Below are 27,287 nucleotides of genomic sequence, written 5' to 3' on the forward strand. Positions count from 1 at the left end.
CTGGTTCCATGACATAACATGTGGTATGATAAAATTGGAAGCTTACCAAGAACTACAACTTTATTTATAATATTAGAAGATTCTGGGCAGGTAGAGATCATGTTGAAATAGCTGCTCATGGGCGTTCTCACTGGTTGTTACTTAAGCCGCCTTTAGTCCTTTTATATGCTGCAAAGAGCATGCTGGCTTTTCTGCAAAGTCATTGAGAGGTGTCACTGTCACATCCGCTGACACTCATGTCGTGCACCACCCTCTAGGAGAAGGTGTGAGCGTGAGTCCTATGGAAGAAAACAGCCAATGAAGAGCACGGATACCCTGGCTCTTGTGTTCGCCTTCCTCCCTGTCGTCAGATAGGGGATAAGAAGACCTTCCTAAATCCAACTGTCAGTTAGAGAATGGTATCAGATGCAGCTTGGCAAGGGAACACACAGAACAGTTCAGAGAAGGATATAATAAAATTATTATGGTTGAGGCAAATACCCTCATTCCTCTGGTGTGGAACCCACATGGGAAACGTTACTTTGTGTTGTTATTTCTAGCAAGTCTTAGTAGCAATGCATTTCCTGCTAGCATACAGCATTTGCACCTCATCCAAGTGGTCTATGTGAGTGTTGCTGTTTTTCCTAGTTATAAAAAAGCAGAAACCAAAAGCTTTACCTCTGTATTAGTACTTCAAGCTTCAGGCCTGCATCATAAAGGCCCCTAGATCTCAGGGGCTGATTTATCACTACTCAAGTATCTTGAAACTAAAGCCAAGAAGTGGCTTTTCTATCTACTGAGATAAGTGTATTACAAGCTGGCTTTATTGTGTGAATGTAGGACCAGGGGAGAGAGTGCCCCTACCTCCTAAGATAGGCCATACTGAAGACGCGAATGATTATGGATACTCAAGGCCAGGCTTCAACAACTGAAGAAATCAGATGTTTATAAGATGCTTTCCCTTGTACTATTATTTTTCCTTAGTTTTAAGGGGAATCTACATTGTGAAAATTTGTTGCTCAAAAAATGAGATATGCTGTGCGTTAGGATGTCTTACACTGACTTATATTTTTATAACGGGGTAGGAGACCTTAGACTAAGTGTAATTAAGCCCTGCTGCTGTTAGAACCGCAATGAAGTCCTAAAATGACATGATGTTGTATTCCATTGGAAAGGTAAGTTGGGTTAACTTATTATTAAGAAAGAGGAAATGGAAACAGCTAGTTTTTTTTTTCATTGTGTCTTAAGATTGTCTTCCCAAGAATTGGGTTTAATGAGTTCTTGGCCAGGTGAAGATTAGGAAGTGTTTAGTGACAGATTTTTGTTTCCTTGCCAGTCTCATCTTTCCACTTCATTGCTGAGCTAATTGACACCTGCTGGCAAGTATTTGACCCTTGTGCTCTCAGAGGGCCCGTGAAGAACCCTAAAACCCTCTGGTCAGTTGGCCTCCTACTGGAGGCTAGGTCACATTTCGTCCTTCATTTATACAAAAAATGTTTCCCAAGTCCCTGCAGCGTGCCCGGCTCTGGGCCAGGTTGCAAGGTTGGGTGTAGATAAGAGGTGTTACCTGCATTTGGTGTGGGGAAAGTAGTGTGGGCTAGAGTGAAACTGCAGGCTCCCAGAGCCCTCCCAGCTGACTCCAGTGCCTCTAATTCATCCCCCACCCCACCCTGTTACTTAGAATGCTTCTAAGTTTTACTTGGTGTTTATAAGTTATGCACAGATGCTTATACTCTAAATGAGAGTTTTACATGGTAAGAGTAATGGGACTGGGTTTCCTTTCCTTTTCTCTGTATCCCTCATGGACCACCAGGGAATTCCTAAGTTCCAGCGTATTTAACTCCTTTCCTCCCTGATTCATAAACTAGGAAAACTTATCTCAAAAGTTGTAATGCAAAATGTTCGCTTTTCCTATATGCTGTGGCCCGTGCTCCTACCCCCTCCCCCAGTTCTCTACCCCCTCTTGAGTCTTTCGAAGGTTAAGACTAGGTTAAACTGCTTTTTCCTTGCGAAGGAACAGGCTGTAAACTTTCAAGTCCTGAGCACTTGCTTATTTTGGTTTAAAGGAACCTCGAGGCTCAGGGCTCCTGTTACAGTGAAGTGGGGAGAAGTGGGTTGAAGCCTGCCCTTCCTTTTCTTTCTTTTGTTATGATCTGGTTGTTAAGGGTAGAGTGGGGTGAAAAACAGGGTAAGAGCCCATTGAGCCCTTGAGTTGATAACCTTGGCTTTCAGGAGGCTCGGCTATATGTTTCCGTGACTCTCCTGGAATATCTAGCACAAACTGCTGCCCAAACCAAACCCCATTATAATCTTTAAAGCAAACCTGTGTTTTGCTTAAAGAGAGAAGCTGCCACTCTCAACCGATTCCCAGGGCTCAGCCTCCTTCGGTTCTCTGGCATGTCAGCACTTGCCTCCTGTTTTTTCCATTGCACGCCTCCCCAGCTCAGCCACAGGGGCCCACCTCTCCCGGGATCAGGGTATGTGACCCTGGAGCCCAGACAGCCTTGCACATAAATCTTCCTGGTCCACCTGCGGTTCGTCTGTCAGCAGCTGCCCCACTTCTCCACTGGATGTGCTATTCCCACACATCCGTCAGACAACCCTGAAGCCTCCACGGGCCATTAGAAATTCAGACGGGCCCTATCCCATCTCCGGGTCTTCATCTGTCTTGTCCTGTATCATTGCCTGCCAGGCCCAGGCTCTTCCACCCTGAGACCTGAGCTCAGAGTGGATCGACAGCCACATCACAGCTATGGCCAGTTGCCATCAGGGTACCTTCTCTGAACTGGTCCTCTTTACTCAGCAAGACTTACTCCAGAGCAGCTTGTATTATCCAGGAAGCAGATGAAGATGGGGAACTGGACAGGCCCAGAGTTTCTGATGGGCTTGAACCAGATATGAGCAATACTCTAAATTATCTGCCCTTTTTTGAACTGAAAGCAGGTTTTTCCAATATGGCAAGTAATAGTAGATTGAGAGGAAATGAATACAGTAAGGAACCTTTTAAGTCTCTTCTCAATGCTAGGTATACATGAAAGAAAAATGCATAGTGCAGTGGTTCAAGAGCATGGGTTCGATCTAATTATTTTTATTAGCTGATTGACCTTGGGTAGGTTAATCTATCAGAACCATCTATAAAAATAGCATATAGCAATTACCAAGCATTGTAAGCATTAAAAAAAAAAGGCATCACATCAAGTTGCACTTTCAAACTGCCTGGCACATAGTAAGCAGTGGGTAAATGCTAATTATTGTCATTAGTTTCTTTGGGGAAATGGAATCTTTAAATGAGGAAAGACCAGCAATGAGTGGCACAGATGCAGAGTCCTAGGCAATTTGGGGAAAGAAGGTCCTGAGAAGGCTTCAAAGAGGCAAAAGCGGGGCTGGGACTGGAAGAATGAGTAGAACTTAGATCATTTGATCTGGGAGAGTTCACACTTTTCTGCAATTTGGAGGAGCTTGTAGCAGAAAGAGAGTAGAGCTGGGGATTAGAAGCAGTGGTCTCTTTGTTTTCTGCACTTACTCAGCATGAGCTTGGGCACACAACTGAGCCTTGATTTCCTGATTGTAGAGAAGGGGCAGGGAATGTCTGCTCTGCCTAGCTCCCAGGGTTGTTGGAAGGCACACATGAGACGAGTCAGGTAAAAATGCTTTGAAAATCGCAAAGCATGACACAAGAGTAAAGTCTTATTAGATCCTTACGTTTAGAAAAAGAGGATCCCAGAAGAGTCCCAAACTACCTAAGGACTGTTAACTATGTAACCTACATGACACAGTGCTGTGGAAGAGGCACCCACAGCCCTGGTAAGGTCATATTCCTGTGTTAACACAACCCTCCTGACTCTTCCTATGCTCTTTGGGATTCTCCACTCACAGAACCTGAGTCAGCACATAAAGTCCCCCAAATAATCACAACAATGGCAATAATAGTAGTAAGAACAACAAGAGTAAAACAACAGTCACTACCATTTATTTGGCACATAAAATCTGTTAGACACTCTGCTAGATACTTTATGAGCATTATCCCTCTTAGTTCTCAAACAATATGATGAAGCAGCTATTATCTCCAGTTTAGAGGTAATTAAGTTGAGGGTTAGAGAAATAATTTACTTGGTTCCATTTACTGAGTAAGTGACAGAGCTTGACTTAACTCAAATTTCTCTGACTCTAAAGCTTAAGCTCTTTGTGCCATTTTGCTGTTAATTTTTAAGGGAAAAAATGCTTTTTCCCCTCCAGACCGTGTGCCAGGTTTCCTGTGGAGGATTAAGCATGAGGATATGAGCTAAATGAGTGAGTAAAATGGTTAACGTGCAGGTAGTCCCCCTCCCGTTACTTACGGCTCTATTACTGGGAAATTTAAGCCCCACATTATTTCCTTATTACCACCATATGCTCTCTCCCTAGTCCAGAGACTGGGGTATAACAATGAGAATAATCCCTTGTACTCATCCTGGGCTTTATATACTCATTGTTTCATTTGAACATGACAAGAAGCCCTTGAAACTATGTTGTCCTGTTCTACTCATGAGGACACCAAGGCTAAGGGAAGTCAAAGAACTGGCCTAGATTCCCAGCTAATAATTAGGAGAGCTGTCTGGAATATTACAACTGTTACTAATAAAAATAATAGCAAGGGTAGGGTGTTTCTTATATCCTATAAACAGTGTACAACATGAAACAATGAGAAGGTTTCCTCCTTGAACTCTGGAAAGCAATGGTGTGATGTTCAGAGATGTTAAATCCTTGTGCTTGAGTATACTTAAGATTATGTCTATGTCATGGACATTTAAATAACCAAATCCTGAAACTTGCTGGAAAACGAAAGGATTCTTTTCTTGAGTAAATAAGGCTGGAGTCGAAGGAAAGGGGGATCAGCTATTAAATTCTTACCGTGGCACAGAGGTTTCTGAATGTCAAATGTTAAACTTCTACATTCAATAGGAATTTTGCTATGAGTCTTCAGTTCCCTAGGGTACCTTTCCTGTCTGTGCCTGTCAGCATCATTGTTATGTATTTTAAATAAAGCTTTCCCTAACATTCAAAACTCCTTCTGGCTCTTCCTCTTAGGAAAGAGGCATAAATAAAGTTTGTACTATGCCTTTGCATTTTTGTTTTCTTTTACCTCGTTCTAACTGTGTGCCCACCCCATCTCCACTCTTCAAAAGTGTAAAGCTAAGGTAAAAAGAGCTTTAAAAAAAGGGGGGGCCCCCTCTGGGGAAGTATGCAAATGACAGAAATGTCTATGGGAAAATTAAGGGAAGTGAAATTCAGCAAGAAAGAAATTCATTGATGTTGTGATGAAACGTTGTCACTGGAGATGATGACAAATTAGAATCTGTTCCCATGGGGACTGGCGCGCTACCTACTCATCATTTGACCCGTGGCTGGATGCTGGCTAGCCGAAGAATTGACCCAAAAGATGACAAGATGGTTTCAGTCCCGTCATCTCATCAGCATTCAGAAACCCCTTAGGGGATGAAGGGGAGAGGATAAAGAAGGATAAAAGATGAAAGCTGAGCCATGGAAAGAAAAATGTTTTTAATTACAGTGAGGAGGATTGTGGGTCCACCTGTAGCTTTTTGCTGAGAACGTCCTTTGTTTTTGCCTGTCTGCAGGGATCATGGCAGGATACACACCCAGAATCTGTCTGGCCTCTTGGGAGTTTCCACCTTGGTAGCCAGTTCTCTCACATTTAACAGATACATTCAGGATTTAATCTTTCTGTGGGCTATCTTTACTCTAATAGATTGTTATGCTTGCCGAGCAACCTGGATTTGGTTGGCATGCTAAAAGAGATTGCTTTTCGAAAGGGAAAATCTACCCCACGGTGGAGTGTGAGGTTTCTACTGTGAGTGACTGTCACAGTCCTTGTCCAAAGGGCACAGGGTGGGTCATCTCAGGCAGTGGGGTCACAGGAGGCCAGGCACCCCCTGGGAATCCAGAGACCCTCAAGCTCCACATGCCTCTGTTTTTTCACACATAAAATAGGAATTACAATTTCATCTTACTACTCTGTGATGACATAAATTAACTCAGATGAAAACCCAGAGGAAAATACTGAATTCTGAAGTTCACTTCCTGCAGGATAGGAATGGTACATACATTCTGTTCTCCTTCCAGGTTATGAACAAACTGGAACACCGTGGAGTAATCAGAACAGTTTAAGTTAGTTCAATGGAACTGATACCACGGTAGTCAGGTAACAGGCACTGTTTTGGAGGATACATTATTTCAAATTCGGCCCAATCCCTTTTTCATATTGGCAGTAGAATTTAGCTTCTGAACTTCAATTTTTTGATTTTCATAGGAATTATGAAGAATTTTAAATGAAATGTAAACTATTAAAAATATAATTCTTATTATAAAGTAATGAGGCTGTGTATTGCTTATGGTATCCTGCCGAGAATTTCACAGCATTTGTTCAAATGGGTTTGAAAAGAAATGGTGAGGGAGGTTGCTGGTCTGTGTATTTACAGAGTTAAGCAGTGTTGCATAAAGGCCGGAGCTTTGTTTCTAAAGCAGAATGCTATTGGCTTTGGATCCCAGCTTTACTACTTACTGGCTTTGTGACCTTGAGCACGTTATTTAACCTTCAGTGTCCACTTCTAGAAGATGGAGATGTGTACTTTATAGGGTTCTTTGAAGGATTAAATTGATATATGCTTGTGAGGTGCTCAGAATAGTGCCCTACACATAGTTAGCCCTCAACAGATGTTGGCAATTATTTGTTTTAAATAAACAAGATAGGGTGTCGCAGTATGAAACACGGAGGGGTTTCTGACCAAGAGGTGCGAATCCTAGTGGAGAGAGCTTGCTTCTGAGACCTTTTGTTCATTGCCTTGTGTGTCTGGGCTCTGCGTGCAAGTTAGTGCCTCCACCTATGAAGAATGCAGCGTGAGATTCACCCTAACCAGGAGGCCAAAGGCAGATACCACCCCCTGCTCCCCCACCCCCGGGCAGGGCCAATCTCCCATCAGCCAGTAACCACCCCCGCTTGGGTTCCGCAACCCAAGGAACACTTAGTTCCACGGCCAGCCCACTCTGTGCCATGGCTGATCATGTTGCAGCTTCTCTTAAGTTAGGTTTGTCTGGGGCACCATAGCTGAGCAAGTGAACACACAGGTTTTACAGGCAAGACAGTTCTGAGTTTTGGATGAGTGAGTGGGTCCTTTTATTTTGTGGCTCATTGATATAAGATGACAGTACCTACATTGTAGGGTCCTTGTGCCTAGCATATGGTAAGTACCACTGTATGGCAGCTGTTATGATTTTCTGAAGAACCCTGAAATCTCATTGCAACAGGTTTATAATTCACAGGCTACAGTCTCGATAATTCTGATGATTTAGTTGCAGTGCTTCTGTCTGAGCAGCTTTGTTTAGCTTAGCTTCGACATGTTTATCTTAGGATGGAATTCCACCTATCCTGGGTGTCCCGGTTACTTGTTGCTGCATTAGAAAGCATCCCAAACTTAGTGACATAAACAACTGTTTCTTTATGCCTATGGATTCTGTGGTTCAGGCATTGCGAGGATGGCACCTCTGTTCCGTAATGTCTGGGGTTCCATCAGCGAAGGCTGGGGGCTGGAATTATCCAAAGGCTTCTTGATTCATATCCAGAGCAAGGACTGGGATGAAGACTTGCTCACCTAGGGCTGCCAACCAAGCACTTGACTGTGCCCTCTCCATGTGTCTTGGACTTCTTACAGCATGGTAGTTGAGAGCATTCCAAGAGAGACAGGTGGAAGCTGCATGCCCCTTTATGACCTAGCCTTGCAAGTTACATAGTGTCACTTTCTATATGCTACTGGTAGAAGCCATCATAAGCCTACCCAGATTCAAGCAGTGGGAGTAGAGGGACCCCCACTTCTAAATGGGGAGCAAATTTTTATAAAATTACTGGAGTTATGGCTCAATCTTGGACATGTTAGGGCTTCTGACTTCTGCCTATAGCAAAGCAAGCCATACAATCTCTATTCCAACTACTTAACTCTGCAATTGTGTAATGAAAGCAGCCAGAAACAATATGTAAGCAAATGACTGTTTCAATAAAACTTATGAACACTGAAATTCAAATTTCATGTAGTTATTAAATATCACAAAATACCTTTTAAAAAATTACATTGAAAAATGTAAGAGCCATTCTTAGCCGACTAAAAAATAGGCAGTGAGCCAAATTAGAATATCATGATGAGCTAGATCTGACAGCCCTCAGAATAGGAGAAAATATTTGCAAACGAAACGACAGACAAAGGATTAATCTCCAAAATATACAAACAGATCATGCGGCTCAATATCAAAAAACCAAACAACCCAATCAAAAGATAGGTGGAAGACCTAAACAGACATTTCGCCAAAGAAGACATACAGATGGCCGAGAGGCACATGAAAAGATGCTCAGCATCACTAATTATTAGAGAAATGCAAATCAAAACTACAATGAGGTATCACCTCACACCAGTCAGAATGGCCATCATAAAAAAATCTACAAACAATAAATGCTGGAAAGGATGCAGAGAAAAGGGAACCCTCTTGCACTGTTGGTGGGAATGTAAATTGATAACTGTGTAGAACAGTATGGAGGTTTCTTAAACAACTAAAAATAGAACTACCATATGACCCAGCAATCCCACTACTGGGAATATGCCCTGAGAAAACTATAATTCAAAAAGGCACATGTAACTCAATGTTCATTGCAGCACTATTTACAATAGCAAGGTCATGGAAACAACCTAAATGTTCATCAACAGATGAAGGGATAAAGAAGATGTGGCACATATATACAATGGAATATTACTCAGCCATAAAAAGGAACAAAATGGGGTCATTTGTAGAGATGTGGATGGACCTAGAGTCTGTCCTACAGACTGAAGTAAGTCAGAAAGAGAAAAATATCATATGTTAATGCATGTATGTGGAATCTAGAAAAATAGTACAGATGAACCTATTTTCAGGGCAGGAATAGAGATGCAGATGTAGAGAACAGGTGTGTGGACATGGGGGGAAGGGGAGGCTGAGATGAACTGAGAGATTAGGTTTGACATAAATACACTATCATGTGTAAAATAGATAGCTAGTGGGAACCTGCTGTACAGCTCATGGAGCTCAGCTCAGTCCTCTGTGATGACCTAGATGGGTGGGATGAGGGGTGGGGAGGTCCAAGAGGGAGGGGATATACACATACATATGGCTGATTCACTTCATTGTACAGCAGAAACTAACACAACATCGTAAAGCAATTATACTCCAATTACAAAAAAAAAAGCATATCATGATGAGCTAGATCTGACTCTAAGTTAGAATTCTCCAAATGTGTAGAAGAAACACTGGGGCATTTCTCAAGTGTCTGTGTCTTTGGATATGTGTGAGGGAAAGAAATGTTTGCAATTTCCCTTTTCATTTTAGAAGTGAATTTGTGAAGATGTTATTTGGAATTTCAGTCCTTTCAAGCACTCCTTATCTTTATCCTGTTACAGAACATTTGTTCCCAAGGGCAATGAAGAATGACACTTGTAGGTGGGAAATTTGAAGCAGGTTTGAAAATCGGCTTGAAAATAACAAACGAAGATATTCTGATTTGGTTCCATGTTCTCAGCCTCCAAGCTGTTGGATTGTGCGAGATGCATGACCCAAAGGAGATGATTAATTCTCCTCTAGTGTGCTGGTAATGAATAGCTCTACAAAACCAATTAGCAATAATTCTATCAGTCACTGCATTTGGGTAACATTTTGTTTAAGGGGAAGAAAAACAACACTGTTTTCCTTAGAGATCTCTAATTAAGCTGTGATATTTGGTGGGAACAATGGAGAAAAAAGCAGTATGCTTAGCAATTTGCTTTTGCTATCCCCATATGAAAGTGTATTATGATGAAGTGTTCTGTTCACAGCAGTTAAGAAGGACATTTGTCCATGTTAAAGATGTAACAGACCAAACACAGATCTATTTCTAACAATATATTTTGTTTTGTATGGATGTCTGCATTGCACAACTTCAGGGATTTGCCATTCACATGGAAGGCTGTGAATGGTGCCCCCTGGAGTTGTGTAGCAGAAGATGCTGAATATCATTTCCCTTCCTTCAAGTGTTTTCCTCCTGAAAAATCTGTGGGAATCGAGAACCATGAATAGTGGCATTTTTTTCTTCCAATCACTGTTGTTGCTCTGTAACTCCTAATACCCACTGTCATGCCAACAGTAATATCAACAGACTTCGTTTTCTCCAGCAAGGCATTTTATGGATCAGTATTATTCTATCTGAATTTGAGCACATGGGTAGTTCTTAATGTATTATAATCTATTGTAAGATAGAAGTTATTATTTTACTGCTGTTGACGTATCCTTCTGTGCCTTCTGGGCATTTTGCAATTTTTATTTCAGTTTACACAATGAAATAAGACTTGGGTGTGTGTTTATCTTACCTGAAGTTTACTGCAGGCAGCTTGTGACACAAATTGATGAGCTTATAGGAAAAAGTACAATGGGTTATTGTCCTGGTCTTTCTATTTATTTTGCTTACTCTCATCCTACAGCTAGCCAAAAAAATCCGAGAGAAGTTCAACCGTTACTTGGATGTGGTCAACCGGAACAAGCAAGTTGTAGAAGCATCCTACACGGCTCACCTGACCTCTCCTCTAACTGCGATTCAAGACTGCTGTACTATCCCACCTTCTATGATGGAGTAAGACTTGGAATTTTTTGTTGTTGTTTAAACCAGGAATTGAATGGCTTTCCATTCATATTTAAAATACCTGTTTGTTTATTGCAAAATGTATTCCTGTCTTAAATTAGCTCTTTACCTTAACATAGACAAGTAATTCTTAAAGAAGTATGACTATATCCAGGAAACTCATGGACCTTCCCTGCTTGCCTTTTTGTCAGGCTGCAGTCCAGGTTCAGAAGTATCAAGCATTGTTTGGGTACAGAGTTGACTAAGTCTAGAAAATTGCAAACATTTTTTTCATGTGCTAACTAACTCGTCATAAATAAGACAGTTTCACTAATTCTGCTAATTTGCCTAATTTAAGGGAATGCTTTTTATCTTTGATACAAGAGTAGAAAAAAATTCCCACTTCGTACTTTATAGTGTGTTTAAAACTACCAAGGTAGATGTGGCTTCAGATAATATTGAAACAGAGTGGTTGAGGATATTTTTATTTATTGGCATAGTGATATTTATATCTGGAGGTGTGTAGGGTCATATGATGCTGGAAACTGCTTGGAGGGGAAAGAACACTTATCTAGAGGTACAAAGAACTTAATTTTGATTTAGTCTCTAATTATCTGTGTGACCGTAATCTAGTTACTTAATGTTTATTTGTATGCACAGTTTTCTATCAGTGGATAATAATCTCTATTATACCAATTTAGAATAAGCTATTTACAACAGAATGACTAAAATAAGTTAACATACTTTAAAAATTATGAGTGTAAATGTTAGCATATTTAGTATGTATCACTCTTCTTTTTGCATAATAAGTGCTCTTGAAGCTATGCAAAGGATGGAGACAACATAGTTTTTTGGTAGTTAAGTGATGCTTTGCTTCCACAAAGAAGTGTTTACTTATTACAGCTTCTTGGTGGGCTATGTAGGTAACAGAGCATCCTCAAGTCATTTTATTTCTCCATCTGTGTGATATTAAGATGAGTCTTTCTCTCTGGCTTAGCCTGTCTGCAACCTAGAGAAGCTCATGTTAGTTTTTTACTAAACTACATGGAAAGTGTATACAATTTGGAATGAGACTGTCCGGGTATGAATCTTAGCTCCAGGACTTAATACTCAGGTGGTCTCAGATATTTGATGTCTTTGACCCAGCCTGTCTTCATCCCTAGAATGGGATCAATGATGGATACTTCACAGGATGTTGTGAGCATTCAGTAAAATCAGTTATGAAAATATTTTGCAAATTGTAATGTTCTGAACAAATATCAGCCATAATACACGTACTTTCATAGTGAACATTTCATTTTTCGTTACTGATAACATTTTTATAGTTGGGGTATCAGTAACTTAATGTTTTTGACAGTTTGTCTCTAACCTAAAAATAAAATAAGTGTCCAGTAGGGCTTTGAACAAAAGAAAAAAATCATTTCCTGGCTGAGAGAAAAGATAGTATAGTAAGGGAGAAGTCCTTAGAGCTAGAATTACGCTTAAAACACTGATTCTCAAGCAGGGTGATTTCCACTCCCCTTCGTCCGCAGGGATATTTGGCAATGTCTGGAAACATTTTCAGTTGTCACAATTGGAAGTTGGGGACCGTTGCTACTGACATGTAGTGAGGAGAGGCCAGGGATGCTGCAAACATCCTATAATGCACAGGACAGCCCTGCAAAACAAAGAATTATCTGGCTCAAAATGTCAGTAGTGCCTCAGAAGATGGGAGATCTTCATGAAATTCCTAGGTGGAACTACTCTAGATGAAACAAAAAGTTTGAATTGACTGGCGTCTACTTGTAAATCTACCCAGTATGTCACCTCCCCATTATTTTCCCCCCTCGTGAACTTCTATTAATGTTTCAAGAAGTAATTCAATAATTTGCCTCACTCCATAGCTTCCTGTTACCTCTTTTTTTCCCCTCTCCTTGTTTACCTTTGCCCTGGAGGAATTCACTGCTCCCTCATCTTTGTTCCCATAGTAAGTTTCCTCCATCTCTATTACAGTGTAGAACTGAATGTATCACATGTAGTTGTTGGTAGGTCTGCCTCCCCTGCTGTTCTGGGCAGGGATTACACCTCATCCATTTTCATCCCAGTACCTCGCAATTGTGTTTGATTACTATTTACTGGGATCTGGAATGGTTTGGATATGGGGATGAGTAAGGGGATGGAATTTCTACTTGAGAGTAATTTTTACTCTCAAGAAATTAAAAATGTATTGGGTGGGGGCCAAATACTGAACATAATAAATAGTTAGGGCAAAATGTGACACAGCAGAGAGGTGCTGTGGTTCCTCTAAGCAGAGTACTGTACCAGGTGGGTGGCATCACCAAAGATTCTGTGAACTTCAGAAGCGTGCATCTAGACCTAGAGATTATCATACTAAGTGAAGTCAGTCAGACAGAAAAAGACAAATATTACATGATATCACTATAATCTAAAATGTAGTACAAGTGAATTTATTTACAAAACAGAAACAGTCACAGACATAGAAAACAAAGCTATGGTTACCCAAGGGGAAGTGGGGGCTTAGATAAATTAGGAGTATGGGATTAACAGATACTACCATATATAAAGTAAACAACAAGGATTTACTGTATAGCACAAGGAACTATATTCAATATCTTGTAATAACCTATAATGGAAAAGAATCAGAAAAAAAGATATATATCTGGAGCACTTTGCTGTACACCTGAAACTAACACAATATTGTGAATTTTTTTTTAAGTGTGCATCTTATTTGACCTGGTCATTTGGAAGAATATCACAAGGAAATAATGACATGTTTATAAAGATAAATTTGTAAACAGAGTCATTCATTGTAGTGCCATTCAGAATAGCGAATATTGTATATATTCCTAAATTTCTCATAATAGGAGATTAGTTAAGGAAATTATGTCACATTCATACAAGTGATAACATAAGATGCAGCCATGCTGTAGAAGAGAATTTGCTGACTTGTGAAAATGGCCATACATGCATACACACACTGTACACATCTCAGGTTTGGGAAGACTTACATCAAAATGTTTTGGAGTAGGGCTTCCCTGGTGGCGCAGTGGTTGAGAGTCTGCCTGCCAATGCAGGGGACGCAGGTTCGTGCCCCGGTCTGGGAAGACCCCGCATGCCGTGGAGCGGCTAGGCCCATGAGCCATGGCCACTGAGCCTGCACGTCCGGAGCCTGTGCTCCACAACAGGAGAGGCCCCAACAGTGAGAGGCCGGCGTACTGCAAAAAAAAAAAAAATGTTTTGGTCTAAAGTCAGTGGTTTCCATTTTGAATATGCTAGGATAAGGCTTGAGGTGTGAGATGCAGTCCATCCAGCCATTTGGCAAAAACTAGTGGTCTACCTTTAAGTGAATATAATAAACCGTAAAATGTAGTTTCTGCCCTCCAGGAATTTCTCACTTAGTTCAGTTTAACATCTAAGAGACTTGAATTATACTTCTAGCAGGACCCATGCTGCTGAGTAAGCAGATTAGTATGAGAGGCTGTTCCTCCTTTAGAGGCTGGACTTCTGTGTTGAATGTAGAATGGAAACTGTGGAACCGCAATGCAATCTTCTCTCCTTACTAGGAGTAGTTGACAGAGCCAAGAACTGCCATTTGGGGTGAATCTGGTAAAACCAGAAGGGTTCATGATAAAGCTGAGTATTCAGAAGATGTACAGATGACAAAAAACAGGTTCCCTCTTAAAGAGAGATCTGATCACAACTGTCTGCAGCTGAAAGTGGCAAGTGACAACTACCCTTCTCTTAGACTGTCTTCTTGGCTAAACAACAAGCTCACTTGCCAGAGAATGTGTGTAGGAATTTTTGGAGTGAACACTGAGCTGACACTTCTCTAGGCATTGGCTAAGCACAAATACTTTATAAAATTGAGGCTCTTTCACCTTTTTAATGAAGATGCAAAGATGGGAAGAGTTAATAGTAAGTTTTTGCCGTGAACCAGGGTAGGAATCCTTAGCTTCCCTTTTTCCAGTTTCTCATAAAACGCTTTAATCTGCATTTTTTAACCATTGTGGTATCCTACTGTGGACATTTTCAGTCCCTCTTTCTTATATTTCAATCCCTCCGAAAAAGTCTCCATTTTGAATCTCAGGGAGTCCATGTTGGAGTTAAATGCAGAAACGAAGAACTCCCAGTCTTGAGAAGCAATGTAAGGAAATGACTAAAAACAGGTTATCCTCTATGTCAAGAGATACTGTTTTTTCTCTTATGGAAGCAACATAAAGTTTCTTTTTAAAATAAATATACCTAAATTAATAAAATGCATTAATTAAAATGAAAATATTAAGGGAATGTGACCAAAGTTTTGAAGATGATCAATATGGGAATGACTGAAGTTAAGGAAAAATGGGCTCAAGATTGTTGAGAGAAGTCCTTCCAAATTGTAAGATTTTACTGTCCTATAAAGCAAACAACTTTTTTCTTTTTTGGGGGGGTGAAGAGGATGCGGATGGACTGCGCTGTGCAGCTTGTGGGGTCTTAGCTCCCCAACGAGGGATTGAACCCAGCAGTGAAAGTGCGGAGCCCTAACCACTGGACCTCCAGGGAATTCCCTATAAAGCAAACTCTTTATGCCCATGAACTGGCCACATGCATATGCACTAATAATGCCATTATAAGCAAGTGGACTTGAGATAAGGGATCACTAGTCTTATATCTGGATCTTACCCATTCTTAAATATGTGGGCCCTGTAAACATTTTTAAAAATGCAACAGTGGCCCAATAGCACTCGAGCTATTTATTACTAACATTGTATCTGTAGCCCATTGACCTTGCTTCTTCAACTGTATTAAGGACAAGTTAGCACTAGGTCAAAATTTTTATGACTGATTTTAACCAATGGCTAATTTTTATATTTTAGGCCTAGAATTTTATTTTTACTGATTTATAATCCATATTTGATTTTTGTGTGTGTGTGGTTTTTTTTTGTTTTGTTTTGTTTTTGCGGTACGCGGGCTTCTCACTGTTATGGCCTCTCCTGTTGCAGAGCACAGGCTCCAGACGCGCAGGCTCAGCAGCCATGGCTCACGGGCCTAGGTGCTCCGCGGCATGTGGGACCTTCCTGGACCGGGGCACGAACCCGTGTCCCCTGCATCGGCAGGCGGACTCTCAACCACTGCACCACCAGGGAAGCCCCATATTTGATTTTTGTCACTAAAGCTTGATAATGCATATGTTTAAAAAATAAAATGCCCAGTTCTGAAGAGAGAGGGACTTTAAAGCACTCTATTACAGAATATTCTGCAGAATACGCCCTGAAGGTTATACTATGATGACAACAGAGAGAACCTGCAAAGCAGCAGAAAATTGATTTTTTTCAGATGATTTTGATACTTTGCTTCTCAGACCAGTCAACTCTTCTTACTCAGGAGCCCTGGAAGTTAATTATTTTGTACAGGGTCCTGCATAGTGATTAGGTATTCCGTCAATATTTGTTGAAGGAATGATGTGAAGAATTAATATTATCTAACGTGGAAAAAAAATAGGCTGTGGTTTAATCTAAGACAAACTCATTTTCAATGGTATTACTTTAAATAGCATACTTTTGAGAATGAGTTTACTCACTCATGTAATTTAATTTACAGCTCCCTTTGTGTTGTAATGGGTTAGGTAGTGAGGGTCCACAAGATCCTGGGCTCCCTCGCAAGGATTGCAGAGACACAGAAACACCTAATAATGCGCGTGGTCTATATCTGGCCTACAAGTGTGTTTATCTTGGCTCCCCGAGATGTTTTAAAGGTTTTTAAATTTGTAAGTTTTAAAATCTGTTGCCTACCTTTAAAATTTAGGGGAATTACACGTTTTAAAAATCCAAACTTCTGGGATTTCCCTGGTGGTGCAGTGGTTAAGAATCCACCTGCTAATTCAGGGGACATGGATTCGAGCCCCAGTCCAGGAGGATCCCACACGCCGTGGAGCAGCTAAGCCCATGCGCCACAACTACTGAGCCTGCGCTCTAGGGCCAGCAAGCCACAACTACTGAGCCCACACGCCACAACTACTGAAGCTCGCATGCCTAGAGCCCGTGCTCCGCAACAAGAGAAGCCACTGCAATGAGAAGCCCGTGCACCACAAAGAAGAGTAACCCCCACTCAACACAACTAGAGAAAGCCTACACGCAGCAATGAAGACCCAACGTAGCCAAAAATTTAAAAAAAAAAAGAAATCCAAATTTCTGTCCTCTCTAAAATCAGATCTGATGGTGATGGGTCCACATTCCCACTGGGCAGTAGTCAGCTTCTGTGATGAGCATCCCCCTTTGAAGACAGCCTGCATTCTCCCCTTCACCACAGTCCCCACTAGCTCCTATCGCATTACACCCAGCCTATTCCCCTGACTTTCATTACCTGCTTGGCCCACATTAGCATGTGACATAATGTTAATAAATTTTTTAAATGTCTTATCCATGTGCATTCCCTGATATGCCATCTTAAACATACATGCTCCTTCTGTCAGGTTTAAATACAGCTCCTTTACGCATAATACTGAGAATATCTATCCCCGAAACCCGGCTTGCCACAGAGATTGGGTTATCCTGTGCACATCTGAAGCTATTATTTTATCAGCAGGCCCTGCTAACCCTTGACTTTTTCATAAATCAGTCAATAATTTTGTCTTCCACATCCCTTAATCCATTTCTCTCCTCCCTTCCCCAATTTCTTTTGTAGGTGCTCCTGCCTGGTAACATTCTTATTTTTTATTTTTGATATCTTTATTTAAGGAAACAGGAACAATGAAGAGGTTAAACCAGGGAGGAAGTACTGGGAAAATGAACTGAGATTTTTATTCTTTTTTGTGTCTCCAGGTAGGATTCAGTGCTGTTATCCTCACTTAATTAATACTTGTTAATTGGATAATCTTGGTGGGAGCTGGCATTAAGGCATCTAGGCCAGGTTTGAGATGAGCAAAGTAATATTCTGATGGAGCTACAGTAAGTAAGCAAACTTGTTTTCAAGGCTCTCCGAAGCCAGTCACCCGAAGCTAGGAGACTTCAGCCTTATAGAGAATTCCGTCATACCCATCAGGGGAGACTTAAAAAGCTTCATTGATTCTCAAAAGTGAAGAAACTCTGGACACCATTGTTAACTTGGATTTGTGCTATTTTATAAGGAGTTCTTAGAGTTGGGACATCCACTGAGATTGATACTGTCACCAGGGAAGGCATATAGGACTCATCTCACTTTCTGAGAACCCAAATTCAGTGCATCCCCCCAGCTGGCACCCACTAGAACAATATGATTTCAGGAATCAGGTCTTATCCTTCAGCCTGTTGAGGGTATTGTGCTGCAGACAAAGCAACTAGCATAGGTTCTGATGCAAGAACACAGCCTCCCGATTACAATTCTCATGAATAAGCCCATATTATAACTCTATTAGTCAGGGTTCTCCAGAGAAACAGAATCAATAGGATGTGTGTGAGAGAGAGGAAGAGAGACTTATTTTAAAGAATTTGCTCACGTGATTGTGGTGATCAAGTCCCAGATCTGCAGGGTAGCCCAGCAGGGGCTGGAGGCCCAGGAAGAGTTACAGTTCCAGAGTCTGCTGGAAGAATTCCTTCTGCTTGGGGAAGTCAGTCTTTGTTCTATTAGGCCCTTAAACTAACTAGGTAAGGCCCACCCACAAGTCCCCTGATTTAAATGTTGATAATCCAATAATAATAATCCCTTTGCAGAATCATCCAGAATAGTCTCTGACCAAATATCTAGACACTCTGGCCCAGCCAAATTGACATATAAAATTAACCATCACACCCTCTTAGAGAAAGGATAGAAAATTGGTCTACAAAACCTACCTTTGAAGTTGAATTTTTACTAACCCTCAGGGTTAGATTGGAGGATTCCAGACTCTCATTCCTGGAACTTTCTAGTGTTCTCCTAGACTGCTTCTCTTTAAAAAAAAAAAAAAAGTTAATGAACTGCCTGCAAAGGAGTGAAGGTATTTGAGTAAGTCTTTATCCATGTAAATTGGTTGTCTGTTTTGTGGTATGATTTAGATGTCGTGCAAATTTCTGTGTTCACATTTTAAGTTCTTCAAGTATTATTGACATCATAGGAACCAGAAATAAGTTACTTAGAGAGTTGTTTTTAATTTTGATGATTCACATGCTGACATATAATGTTCAGATTTCTGTACTAGGCTCCTTAGGATTCTTTAGGGACTAAAGAGCATCAGGTCCTGGTTTGTGATTGCCTTTTTTTTTTTTTTTTTTTTTGCGGTACGTGGGCCTATCACTGTTGTGGCCTCTCCCGTTGCGGAGCACAGGCTCCGGACGCGCAGGCTCAGTGGCCACGGCTCATGGGCCCAAGCCACTCCGCGGCATGTGGGATCTTCCCGGACCGGGGCACGAACCCGTGTCCCCTGCATCGTCAGGCGGACTCTCAACCACTGCGCCACCAGGGAAGCCCCCCCCCTTTTTTTTTTTTTAACTGAACTCAAACATGAGCTTTCTTTCATTTTTAAAAGGAGGCGAGCTTCTTTTTAAATATCTTATTTTTAAATCAATTCAGTCTGTATCATGGTAGAAAAGAAACATCTTAAGCAGTAAAGACAGCTTTCCTGTTCAGTTTAAATTCAGTTGTGATACAGGTTATATCATAGGAATATGGTACTAAGACCAGATGGGCCTCTGCTCTGCCGGTTTGCTGTGTGATCTTGGAAAGTTCACTTAACCTTTTTAGTCCATAGCTTCCTCAACTGTAAACTGAGCAGTTTGAACTATACTCCAGAGAGCCAACTCAAGATTCACTATGGGCAACTTTTCCTGCTGCCCAAATTTGTAAATTCTAGCTTTGTTAGGGGATTTTTCTTCATCTTTTTGAGAGCTACCTAGAAGAAAAAAAAAAAGATAATATTATGCAGCAAGACCTACAGAGGTTAAATTACTCATTTATTCATTAACTTAAAAAAGTAAACATTTGTGGAATGGTTTATGGAAGAAGCATTTCAGCTGAGTCTTGAAGCAGGAAAAGGATTGGAATGTATAGGGAGAGCTCTCCAGGAGAGAAAGGTCAATTTAAAGAAACCCCCATGGAAGGAAATGGCCAGGAACACTGAAGAGGACATTGCGTCTGGGGGAAGTGATGGAAGAGGCAGCTGAGAAATTGGATTAATATCAGATTGTAAAGAACCTCAAATTCTAGACTGAACAACTCAGGAGACCTTAAGCTCTGTAAATGAAATGAAGGACAATTCTCTTGCTTCCATGTGTCTTTGATGCGTGGTAGACACTCAGTAAATACTGGTTGTTTGAATGAGAGAATTTAAAATTTTCGAGAAAGGAAATGAAATGATGATCCCCTTTAAGGGGATTTTACTTGTCCACCATGTAACTACTAGAAGACCTAGTTTGATTCCATTTATGTAGGCAAGAAACAAGAAGGGGGACTGAACTTGGCTGTTGGCACCCACTGTTGGGTATTGGAAGAGGGAGGAATTGAAGGTGACTGAGGTTGATTCTGGATAGCTGTGAGAGTGGTTGATATCAGGTTCTAAGTCATATTTCTATCCTGTGTGCCCTTTCATCTTTCTTCTTGTTACACTTGAGTTCAGGGACCCTGTCAACTTTGTTTTCAGTACCTTGCTTGAACAGGTCCTTAATGTATATTTGCTGAAGGAGTTCATGCATGGTAGCAAACCTGATTTGGTCTTTAGTTTGAGTACAGGTAGTGATGATGATTTCAGAATTACTGAGCTACTTTACCTCTAGGCAGAAATTTAAATACTTTTATGTCCATTCAAGATGGTCATCGTTTTCATCTGAGTATTATTCCATTGTGATAAGCTCTGATAGGAAACTTAAGTTGATGTTGACTTAGTTATCTCAGTTATTAGCTAGATTCAATCAATAATAATAATAGATATGAATAATTATTATAACAATACTAATGATTATTATGCAGGGTGAATTTAAAAGCACAAAATTTCCAAATATCTATGTATATGTCTCTTTCAACTTGTCTGTATCGTGTTCAAGATAGTTAAGTGCAAGACATTGTGCTAAACACTGTCTGATAGACAAAGGTGAATAAAGCAGTTTGTACCTTTAGGAGATCAGAGGATGCAGAGTAAACTAAGCAGACTGTGTCAAGTGTCATGAAAAACCCAAAGACTCTTTTAGAAGACAAAATGACTATGAACAGAGGTCTCTGAGCACTCAGGCTTGGTGGAAGAGTGGTAGTTGAGGTCTTGAAGAGTAGAACTCCTGCAGACATATCTAGGGGAAAGGATGCTTCAGACCAGAAAACAGCAAGCATCATAAAGCATTGAGTGTGGTGAGGGGTAAGATATAGCTGGAATGGCAGATAAGAGATGTATGGGGTGGGTTCAGAATCCTTGGTTGACTGGACAAATTTCCCTCTGTAAACAGTAGGTTTTAAAGCAAAGAAAGACTGTGGTTAAGGTCTGAGATTTGGGTAAATTAATTCGTTGGCAAGTGAAGGATAAACTGTGGTGAAGAGACAAGTTGTTTGTCAAGCTGGGCCACCCTAATAATCTAGGAGAAAAGTAAGGACACCTTAAGGAAGGATTGTAGCAAAACAAAAGATGTCCTGGGTGGTGATGGGTTACCTAGAATATTACCCATAGACAGGGAATACAGAATATATAGATTCTGTCAACTAGATTTTATTGGAGATCTGGGTGGGGAGGAAGGTTTTAAAAGATGATTCTAAATTTTAAGTTGGACATCTCAGAGGAGAGGAATTATTAACTAGCAATGAAAATAAGAGCAAAAGATATTTAAGAGGAAGGTGAATTTAGTATGAACATGCTGATTTTGAATTTAAGTCACATGTGGATCATTCTTAGGAGGTGTTTGGCAAGCAGTTGAGTTTTTGGTTTTTTTTAAATTTATTTATATTGGGGTGTATTGGGTCTTTGTTGCTGCCCTCAGGCTTTCTCTAGTTGCGGTGCGCAGGCTTCTCATTGCAGTGGCTTCTCTTGTTGCAGAGCATGGGCTCTAGGCGCATTGGCTTCAGTAGTTGTGGCTCGCGGGCTCTAGAGTGCAGGCTCAGTAGTTGTGGTGCACGGGCTTAGTTGCTCCGCGGCATGTGGGATCTTCCCAGACCAGGGATCGAACCCATGTCCCCTGCATTGGCAGGCGGATTCTTAACCACTGCCCCACCAGGGAAGCCCAGCAGTTGAGTTTTTAGCCTGTAGCATCACTTTACTTTCATCCCACAGATGTTTTCACCCCCGCAACTATGTTATATGCATGGCAGTTCAGGAGAGAGGGCATAGTGGAAAGGTATAGTTTTAATGCTGTGCTGATGCACACTTGAGTTTTGTATAAAATGATGTTTCTAGGCATAACAGCTGACCCACATGTGGGCAAATCCTATTTTTTCTAGCCCTATTTCAAGGTGGTGCACATGAAAAAAAATGATAAAAATTGTTTAACCCTATATATATTTTATTTCTTATTATTACTGTTCTTATGAGAAACAAAGCACTGTGACTTAGCCAGGTGCTTTTGCACTAATGAGTCTTGTTCTATTTTTCTTTGGGTAGCACAAGGTCAAATAAAGTGACAAGCGTGGCTCTTGACCACTGAGTTTAATTTTATCGCAGGTCCTGTTCCTTCCACAGGAAGATGTGTTTTGTGTTTTTGCCCTCACAGTACTGAAAGGTGAATCTCAGTCTTTCAGGTGTTCTCCCTGCCTTATCTCACAATTTCATCTCCAGTCCACTTAAAAATTATTATTACCTGCAGGCAGGCGAAATGTTACAGATACAGTCTTTATGGATATTGGTACCAGAAGGACTTGCGTTGAGCTCAAAATTCAACAAAGATTTTGTAGAACACCTTACATTTCAGAAGGCCTACTCAGTTACAATATCTAACTTACGTAAAAGAGTTACATATGTTTATGCTTCAGTAAAATACTTTCTTCTGTAAACATTATTTTACTTACATTACCTTCTTCCTATGATCCTATCAGTCCAGTTGGGTACAATCCCCCTCCTCCTGCGTTTTGCACATGAGGAAGTAGGCTTAGAGGGATTGTGTCAGGACTCAGAGGAGCTGGGTGTGGAACCCAGGTTTGCTGATTCCAAATCATGTTTTCTTTCAGTGGTAAAATATTTTGACCAGTGGTAAAATCGGAATGGCTTATCTGCCAATTGAAATGCTGAACTATGTATTCCTTCTTAGAATTTCACTTGAGGCTATTGTATGACCCTCTGAAGTTTCTAAATTAGCTGAATATAAAGCTCCCACAGTCTGGTTAGTTTGTCTCTCAGTCTTAAAACCATGTTACTGCAGTAGTCTGTGTCATTTCCGTGTGTGTGTGTGTGTGTGTGTGTGTGTGTGTGTGTGTGTGTGTGATATTTATAAAGATATAAATATATCTTTAGGTGTATTGATGAGCACCCTCATAGCAGAAAACATATGCATTTGGGTCTGCTGACAACCCTGCTTTCTAGATTTTTCTTGTGTGACCTTCACTGAAGGAAGGACAGGAGACCTGCCACACTGCTGTGAATACTGATTTTCACCAGTGGCCTTTTATGGATTTTAGGGAGCAGTGGTCTTGCGGTTTTCCTTCTTGCTTGCTCCCTATCTAGCTAGTTAGTCTCTAAAAGAAACTACGGAGTAGTCTTTGCCAGCTTTAAGAAATAGACCCTATATTATAGCATAGGACTTCCCTTGAGGTTTTCATGTTTTTTATTGGGCAAAAATATCAAAGTGTTCCAAAGAAGGTCAAGATTTAAAAATCCCATGTCTATTATCTTTCTTGGAGACTCGACTGGTCTGGTAAGATGATGGACCCAGCTATCTTCAGACTCGTAGCTTTATTAACTTTTGAATATTGGGTCAGTAATTCCTTTTGAGGACACATTAGCCGTAAGTATTCCACATCTTACGTTTCATGTTCCTTCTACAGAACGGAGATTTGGATAGGCCTTGTCTCTCTCCTTCACGAATGTGCCTGAGAGATTGAAAGAACCAGTTCATCTCCAAGGTCATCGGCTAACTGAGGTTCTTAGTGCTTCTCTTTGATGTCTGTGTCATACCACTCACAGTTGTCTGCTATTTACTAAGTACCCAGCATATGTGCAGGAAGAAAACACACGAATTTACAAGCTCTGGTCTCCAGTCCTGGCAAGCCTCAGCCTCTTCGGTTTTCTGCATTTTGTCATTCAGCATTTGCTAAAATTTTACTCTTCACAGGCAGATTCTGGGCTAGGCTCTAGGGATAAACATGGGAAAGGATCTCTCTCTTTACATCTTCCTAGCAAGGGAGAAAGTATATAAATAAATAACTGTAAAGTGTGTGAAGTCCTTGTTAGAGGTCAAGTGATAAGATGGACAGGGGGCTACAGAATGGCACAAAGGGAGCCTGTGGATCCCACCCGGCCTCTGTCCACCTGCCTGTTTTCTCTTATTTTTTCAGATACCTTTCTTTCTTTCTTCTTCATGCATCGCTGTCCCAACCTGGTGACGAGGAAGTTAAAGGGTAAATGTTTAATGTGGTTGTGGATCCACTTCCAGTTCCCCCAGATGTCACACCTGTGCAATTTTCCAAGCTTGTGTGAGAAGGCAGGTTAAATGGAATCTAGAAGCAAAAACCAGATGACAGCAGGGCCTCCTCCCAGTGATCTGCTTTGGGCAGCGGGGTGGAGAGGGGGGTAGTGAGAATGGTAAAAAAGCAATATGGCTGGTTTGTATGACACTTAGACTCTCACAGAGAGGGAGACACTTGATTGCTCTAAAGCCTTACCTTCCAAGGGCATTTGAAACCAGCCTTGTTTCCACTCTGGCTGGGTTGCTGAACCCTGAAGATTTAATCCTTATTACTGATAAGAACAGAAAGAATGTGACTTATCTCTCCAATCTCTGCAGAGATGGAAGGAAAAACCATTTCTTGGAACATGATTACACATTATTTGACAGCTTTTCAGCTTGCCCATTAATTTAGGTGTTTGAATAAGTAAACTCAGTTGGGGCTGGGTGTCAAGTATCATTTTCTTTATAAATGTGAGAGTTCCTTTTTGAAGTGATCCCATTCTTACCTCTTCCCCCACCATTCAAACAGAGTTTAAATATTTGCCAGTGTAGATGTTTGATTTTTATCTTAGCTCTTTCTTTGCTTAACGTTATTCTCATGGGTGGTTAAGTGGAAGATAAGGGGGTTCTTGTTTAATTCTTTTCAACTGGTATTGCTCAAATATTTGGAGAGCAGACACTTCCCAGAAAGAATGAGCAGGAACCTGGTTGAATGGAGGTGAAGTGAAATGTCTCCCTGTCATATCTGAGTAAACCAGGCACTGTTGGGCCATTACTAGGATGCTTTTTGGTGTCCAGATCTCCTTTTAAAGGCTCCTGGAGCTACTGGTCGAGGGGTCTTGCCTTCTTTGCTTCCCAGAAAAATGTGCGCTGCTCTTAGAATGGAACTTGGTAGTTCAGTGACACCAGCAGCAAGGGACTGCCTTGTGCTGGGAGCTCCACCTGAAGTCTCACAGCATTTGTTCCACACCAGCTTCTGATCCGATAACAGATTTTGCTTCCACAAGAAATGGTGTGTATGTGTGGTGTTTTGGTTTTTTTTTTTTTAAACCTTTTGCACCTATCGAGCAGTGATTAAAAACAACAGACAGGGCCTCCCTGGTGGCGCGGTGGTTGAGAGTCCGCCTGCCGATGCAGGGGATACGGGTTCGTGCCCCGGTCCGGGAGGATCCCACATGCCGCGGAGCGGCTGGGCCCATGAGCCATGGCCGCTGAGCTTGCGCGTCCGGCAACGGGAAAGGCCACGACAGTGAGAGGCCCACATATCGCAAAAAAAAAAAAAAAAAAAAAAACAGACAAGTAAAAAATATCCCCTACTCCATTAGCTGTCATCATATTGGCTTTATTTATGGACTCAACTATCACTGTAAGCCTTGCTCTTCTGAGATATCCACAGGGATTTGCTTTTTAAATTATTACCTTTAAAATGTGCCCATGAACAATACCGCATTTCACCAGCGCCCTTGGAACCCACACTGTGGGTGTGGTTTTTGTGTGCTATGTGATAAATCGAGCAGCTTCGCTGCAAATGTTGAGGAAAACCCAGGTTTTTTTTTTTTTTTTTTTTCCTTGCGTTATGCGGGCCTCTCACTGTTGTGGCCTCTCCCATTTGCGGAGCACAGGCTCCGGACGCGCAGGCTCAGCGGCCATGGCCCACGGGCCCAGCCGCTCCGCGGCATGTGGGATCCTCCCGAAACGGGGCACGAACCCGTGTCTCCTGCAACGGCAGGCGGACTCTCAAGCACTGCGCCACCAGGGAAGCCCAAAACCCAGGGTTTTAAGTGATTTGCCTGGCAAATCACCTTCCAAAGGAAATTTAAACAAAGACCAAGAAAGAGATTTCAGGAAGTAAAGTAAACCCCAACTGGTGTATGTGTCTCTCTCCTTTATATCTTTTTCTTTTTAAACTGGGACTCCACTGAATAGTTGATTTACACTGTGAATCGAGGCTGAATGAAATCCAATTGGAACTCACTTGAACACTGTTTTGATGTGAGATTCAAAGCTTCTGCAAATTTATTTTACCTTCTACATTTGCTGATCTCCTGCTTGTAAATCCTGTTGAAGGAGAATAAAAATGACTGCAGCCTGATGGGAATTAAATGTCTGAAGTTCAAAGCAGTTTGCACATCAGAGCAAACGTCAATCAAATGAACATCTTGCAAGCCAGGCAGGGAGTGAATTTCTCCATGGGGAAGAGATCAAAGTGGGAGTCACAGTTCTGTTTTCTCCCTCGGGATGAAGTTTCGATCAGTTGTTCATGAAAGTAAATCCAGAAGGAAGTTTTTTCTTTTTTTAACTTGAACGGGTAGGAAAGATGGAGTTATTTCTCTTGAAACTAATTTTCAGGCACTGGTTTTATCTTATGAAAATGAATACAGAAAGCAGTCATAATCCACTATCTCCCCTTTTTAGAATGAGAGTCTACAGGAGATTTATATAGGATTGTTCTCTTATTACTTTTTTAAAGGACAGATATAAAGATACTTTGAATTGCCTGCTTATTTTATAGGAAGATCTATAATTTTTACCAGTTTTTGACCTTTCCATAAACCTGGAGTTTTATAAATGTGACTGGCAGCTAATATATTTCTCAGTGAAAAATCTCTTAGGTAACCCTTAAGAGTAACTGACATCTTTTTATAATGGATTATAAGAACGAACTTCACATTTCTCAGTCTCCAAATCAGGGTAAATAGCATGTTTCTTTTTAAAAATCATTTTTCTAAAAGGCATATGGGCATAAAAATGTGCTCCTGTCTTCGGCAAAGCAACTGTTCGTCCGGTACCTGGAGGATGGCTAAGCAAGTTTTACTGCTGTGTTTGGAGTCCAGAAGAGAAACAAGCATTACTGAGTGTGAGTGAGTAGAAGGTGGAGAGATCATCACAGGGGTTTTGCTCATGTAATTACTCCTCCCGGCTGACTCACCAGCTCTGGACACACCGTGCTCCTATATCTCTTAAGCCCCCTGTTGACACCTGCTTCCTTCCCTGCCTGCACATCAGCAGTGTCGGCAGCCATAGAAGCAGAGTGAGGTTTATTTCTCGCATTTCATGTTAACTCCGTTTTGGAGTGAGTGCTCCCCATGTGCGGGGGGAACTCAAGACATTGAGACTGTTGCCACTTCAAGAACTCCATGGAG

The 27,287-nt window shown here is 41.2% G+C and overlaps 1 protein-coding gene across 1 annotated transcript in view; it reads left to right on the forward strand.

Moving 5' to 3' along the window:
• CACHD1 (cache domain containing 1) overlaps nucleotides 1–27,287 on the forward strand; it is a 217,030-nt gene that overhangs the window by 104,695 nt on the left and 85,048 nt on the right. The window contains exon 3 of the mRNA XM_007460077.1: nucleotides 10,506–10,654. Within this exon, the coding sequence (XP_007460139.1) occupies nucleotides 10,506–10,654 (149 nt within the window). The remainder of the gene's footprint in view (nucleotides 1–10,505; nucleotides 10,655–27,287) is intronic.

This window comes from Lipotes vexillifer, unplaced genomic scaffold, assembly GCF_000442215.2.
Source record: "Lipotes vexillifer unplaced genomic scaffold, Lipotes_vexillifer_v1.1 scaffold134, whole genome shotgun sequence".
NCBI lineage: Eukaryota > Metazoa > Chordata > Mammalia > Artiodactyla > Lipotidae > Lipotes > Lipotes vexillifer.